Here is a 4,032-nt window from a genome sequence, read left to right as displayed (position 1 = left end):
GGCCGAAAATAGAGGTGGATGTGGATGCGTTACGAACGGAGTAAGAGCTAGCACGGCGGAGCTTAGGGACGGAGGAAGAGAGAGAATAAGTAGATAACCGGGATTAATTTCCCATTTAATATGGTTAACAGAAAACCAAAGAATTTTTGTATTTAAAATTAATAAATAATAAAATAACAAGGGTAAAATTGGAATTTTAATTTTGTTGAAAAATCATGGGTATGAAAATAACAACACTTATTATTTTGGGTTTTAAATGACACATTTTTATTATTTGATATATTTTTATTCCAATCGAAAACCATTGGGTATTAAACGTCCAAATAAAAATAATTTTAGGTTTTTTTTAGCATTTTTCCCAAAAAAGAAAACATTTGTTGTACTTTTTTACTTACCATATGTTTTTTTGTTTTAAATAAATTCACAGCCGCCACATTGCTGTTCCTAAATCCACGCGCTTGGCGAGAGTGCGTGATATTCACGTCTGGTGTTTTTGGATGATGAAACGGAACCACGCGTCACAACAACATTAGAGTAAGACTGTAGGCCACACACACTTCCTTCTTTTTTTTTTAAAAGGTATTTTTTGCCACTTTTTGTTTATTTCTGCAAAAACAATTTAAAGGAATTTAAACAACATGAGATTTGATTTTTTTAATAATTGAGTTTGTGAGTCTTTTGATAGATTTTAAAAGAGAACCAATACTGAAGAACACTAGATTTAAAGGAGTTATTGGTTCTATGATTTTAATAGATTTGGAAATCCAAACAAAAATCATGTGTTATTCAATTATTGATTTTTGGTTCTATAATTTATAAATACTTGTTAAAATCTCATGTAATTCATTTAGTGATTTGTTTTTGGATTTCAAAATTTACATTATGTTTTAAATAGATTTGAATGGATTTGAAAGTGTAAAATAAAAATATTCAAATCCAAGAATAAAACATGTTATTTCAAAATCCATGTGTTTTGATTTTTATAATTTACAATTTCATATGAATTTAGAATTTACCTCTCCAATTACATTTCCTTATTTTAAAAACGTTCATTTACCAAATTAATTGACAAATTTTATCACCAACCAAAAAAAAAGAAGGTCACATATCAATAAAGTGGAATTTCTATCAATTGTCATTGAAAAAAATTAATGAGATGACAGCTATTAACTATTAATGGATTGGTAATAAAGCAAAAAAAAAAAAAAAGTCTAGGTGAAATCAATAACCCTTTCAACAATCTATTTATTTAATTTAGTTATGTGGGGTTGGGTTTGATTAGGGTTAAGCTACTTATTATAAGTTATAATGTTACTTGACTTGATTTTAGTTTCTTTTCACGCCAAGGTAGGGGCCGGTAACCTGTATATGAAGAACATTCCCGAACACAACAAGCAAGGTATTGTATTTGAGAGTAGTAGTAGTATTCGTTAATTACCCTGTCCTTCTTTCGGTATCTTAGCGGATCACCATGAATTGAGTGGTTGGTTTCGTTAAAAGTTGTAAAAGAAAATAATAATTGAAAGCGTGATTAGCAATTGAAATTAAGTGAATTTATATAAGGGAGCTAGCAAAAATAAAAGATGAAGGCTGGTGAGCTGCAATCATAATTTCCATAAGTCGAATGCAGTTTGAAATATTCTTTGTAAGTTAGCGAGATTGGACAAATTATACCAAACAAATGACTCAACAGGAGATTCGATCCTCTTTTAACCTTAAACATATATATATATATATATGTATATATTTGTTGCTCACCAATTCGTTTCAGCTACATCTCCACCCACATCTTCAAATTGATACTTTATTTTATGATAATAATCGCGAGACCCAACTATATTTACATAGCAACGTTTAACAACGTCTTGTTAAAGAAATTATACCCTACAGCTACAAGATACATACAAGGTTAACAAACATTATACTTTCCTTTTCTTTTCCTCTATTTTTTGGGATTTTAGAAAACCAAATCACCCAGAAAATTTGGGCTTTCATGCATGCATATCAAAGTCAACACGAAAAAAAAAATGATGATGACGAAGTGAAGAAGACACACGAGAGAAAAACCTAAACTCTATCTCTGATACAAAACAAAAATGCAGAGTAAACTCAGTACAGACTACAGATGGATCTTTTTCATTTTTCGTTTTTTTTTTCAGCACGAAATATCAAAACCAGATAAAGTGGAATCTAAAAAAAAAAAAAAAAATGGTTTCAGTAATTGAACAAGGGAGAGAGAAGAAAGAAGAGCGTGAATAAAACTAGAGGGTTCGTTCACGTCCTCCCTTCACCCAAAAAAAAAAACAGCATCATCACCATCGGGTACTCATTACTCTCGTCCTTGATTATGATATTGCATGTCCTGTAAAACACACACAGAGATTTCAGTATCCGTAACTCTTTGACCATCAAAACAAAAAGGTAATAGATATTAGCAATTTTTAACCTGCTCGTAAGGAGGAGGAGGCTGCTGGTGCGTGTAATACACTGGCCTAGGCTGCTGCTGACCAGGTATCATTTGCTGCTGCTGACCAGGCACCATTTGCTGCTGCGGGTACTACATCACAATCCCAACATCAATATTAGCCTTTTGATGTTTCCCTTTATTTTTTTGTTAATACCGATTCAGTAGGGTTTGTGTATTAGTGTCAAACCTGGGGTTGTCCGCCTGGATGATAATAGGCTTGAGGATGATACATCATCATCGGTGGTTGGTTGCCAGGATATGGCGGGACCTGCCAATTTTCACACGGTGAGTTGTATAAACATAATTCAGTTAGACTATACTAATATTAATATATACATGTCACAGGGAACTTACTCCGTAATTAACAGGCGGCATTCCAGGCATCTGCTGAACAGGAGCAACATGATTAGGACCAGGGTAGTAGAATGAGGGATCTGGGATTGGAGCTTGAGGTCTCGCAGCAGCTGGTTGTGCTGGTTTGAAACTCTTCGCGTTTGGATTGAATTTGAATTCCTGATCAGACCCAACGACCCATAATTAGTGAAGAAAAACAAACGGTAGTAACATTTCATCAAATTTGAACAAATCAAACAAAAAACCTTTGCATTCGGATTAAGTGTGGACTTTTCTGATGAGGTCATAGAACCAATTGATGAGCTTGGTGATAGCCCAGGACGACTTGATGTTGAAGGAACTGGGCGGCTTTCTGAACTTCTAGAAGCCGACTGCCCAAAAGAGCTTTCAGATTTTGTTTGACCAGAACCTTGACTGACTTGACTTTCTCTCTCAGTAACAGCCTTCGACGCCGATGTTGCACCACCACCAATTTTTACACTTTCGTTGATATCTACATTCCACACAATACATATTTACATAATGCTCAAGTCTTACAACATGATTCCTAATTAGATGGAAGTATCATAACAGGTCACCAATCCCTGTGTACAAATGAACATTTCTAAATTCCATTTAGCAACCTTAACAGAGTTCACCATGAATGCAATATTACTAATGCCACTAGATAGTCCATTGAGATAAACGTGATAATTAATCGTTGTGTCAGATCGAGAAAAAACTTGAATCATGCTTATAAAACGAAAGGTGATTCTACGTTTAGAACAACAAAACACGTTCAGACTTCCGTGGACACCAATTGTTCACACAGGCAAACAAGTTATAGTGGGTCAGATACAGAAAACAGCGTAAGAAGGAAGTAGTGTATACCTCCATGGCCAGAAGTTGATTCCTCAGCTGACTGTGTTAATACAGAAGGAAACCAAATAACCAATGTTAAAAATAATAGAACAACAATGAAAGAACATATACAATCATGATAAACGGCATAATCAACTTGGCGTTGACATTACTCTGTTATTGTGTGAAACCTCTTGATCATTGTTGGTTCTTCTTCGCTCATCTAGCTGGCTCTCACTATTATTCAAGAGGAACTTCCAATGTGAGAAAATATTTTATATGATTTTTCAGATGCGTAGCTTATTAGCCAAAAGAAAATTGACCTGATACTGCTTCCTGCGGCAGGTAGATCTTTGGATTGCTGTTTAGAG

General features: G+C 34.3%; 1 protein-coding gene across 1 annotated transcript in view; it reads right to left on the bottom strand.

Annotated features, from left to right (window-relative positions):
• LOC104765205 (polyadenylate-binding protein-interacting protein 4-like) overlaps positions 2,063-4,032 on the bottom strand; it is a gene marked incomplete in the record, with an annotated part of 6,052 nt that continues 4,082 nt past the window's right edge. Inside the window, 8 exon segments of the mRNA XM_010488885.1 lie at positions 2,063-2,362; positions 2,447-2,557; positions 2,655-2,735; positions 2,822-2,980; positions 3,067-3,314; positions 3,692-3,722; positions 3,835-3,898; positions 3,985-4,032. Coding sequence (XP_010487187.1) covers positions 2,330-2,362; positions 2,447-2,557; positions 2,655-2,735; positions 2,822-2,980; positions 3,067-3,314; positions 3,692-3,722; positions 3,835-3,898; positions 3,985-4,032 — 775 coding nt within the window.

The sequence above is a fragment of the Camelina sativa genome, chromosome 19 (genome assembly GCF_000633955.1).
Source record: "Camelina sativa cultivar DH55 chromosome 19, Cs, whole genome shotgun sequence".
Taxonomy (NCBI): domain Eukaryota; kingdom Viridiplantae; phylum Streptophyta; class Magnoliopsida; order Brassicales; family Brassicaceae; genus Camelina; species Camelina sativa.
The sequence above is the reverse complement of the archived record's forward strand: the minus strand, read 5'-3'. Positions and strand labels throughout refer to the sequence as shown.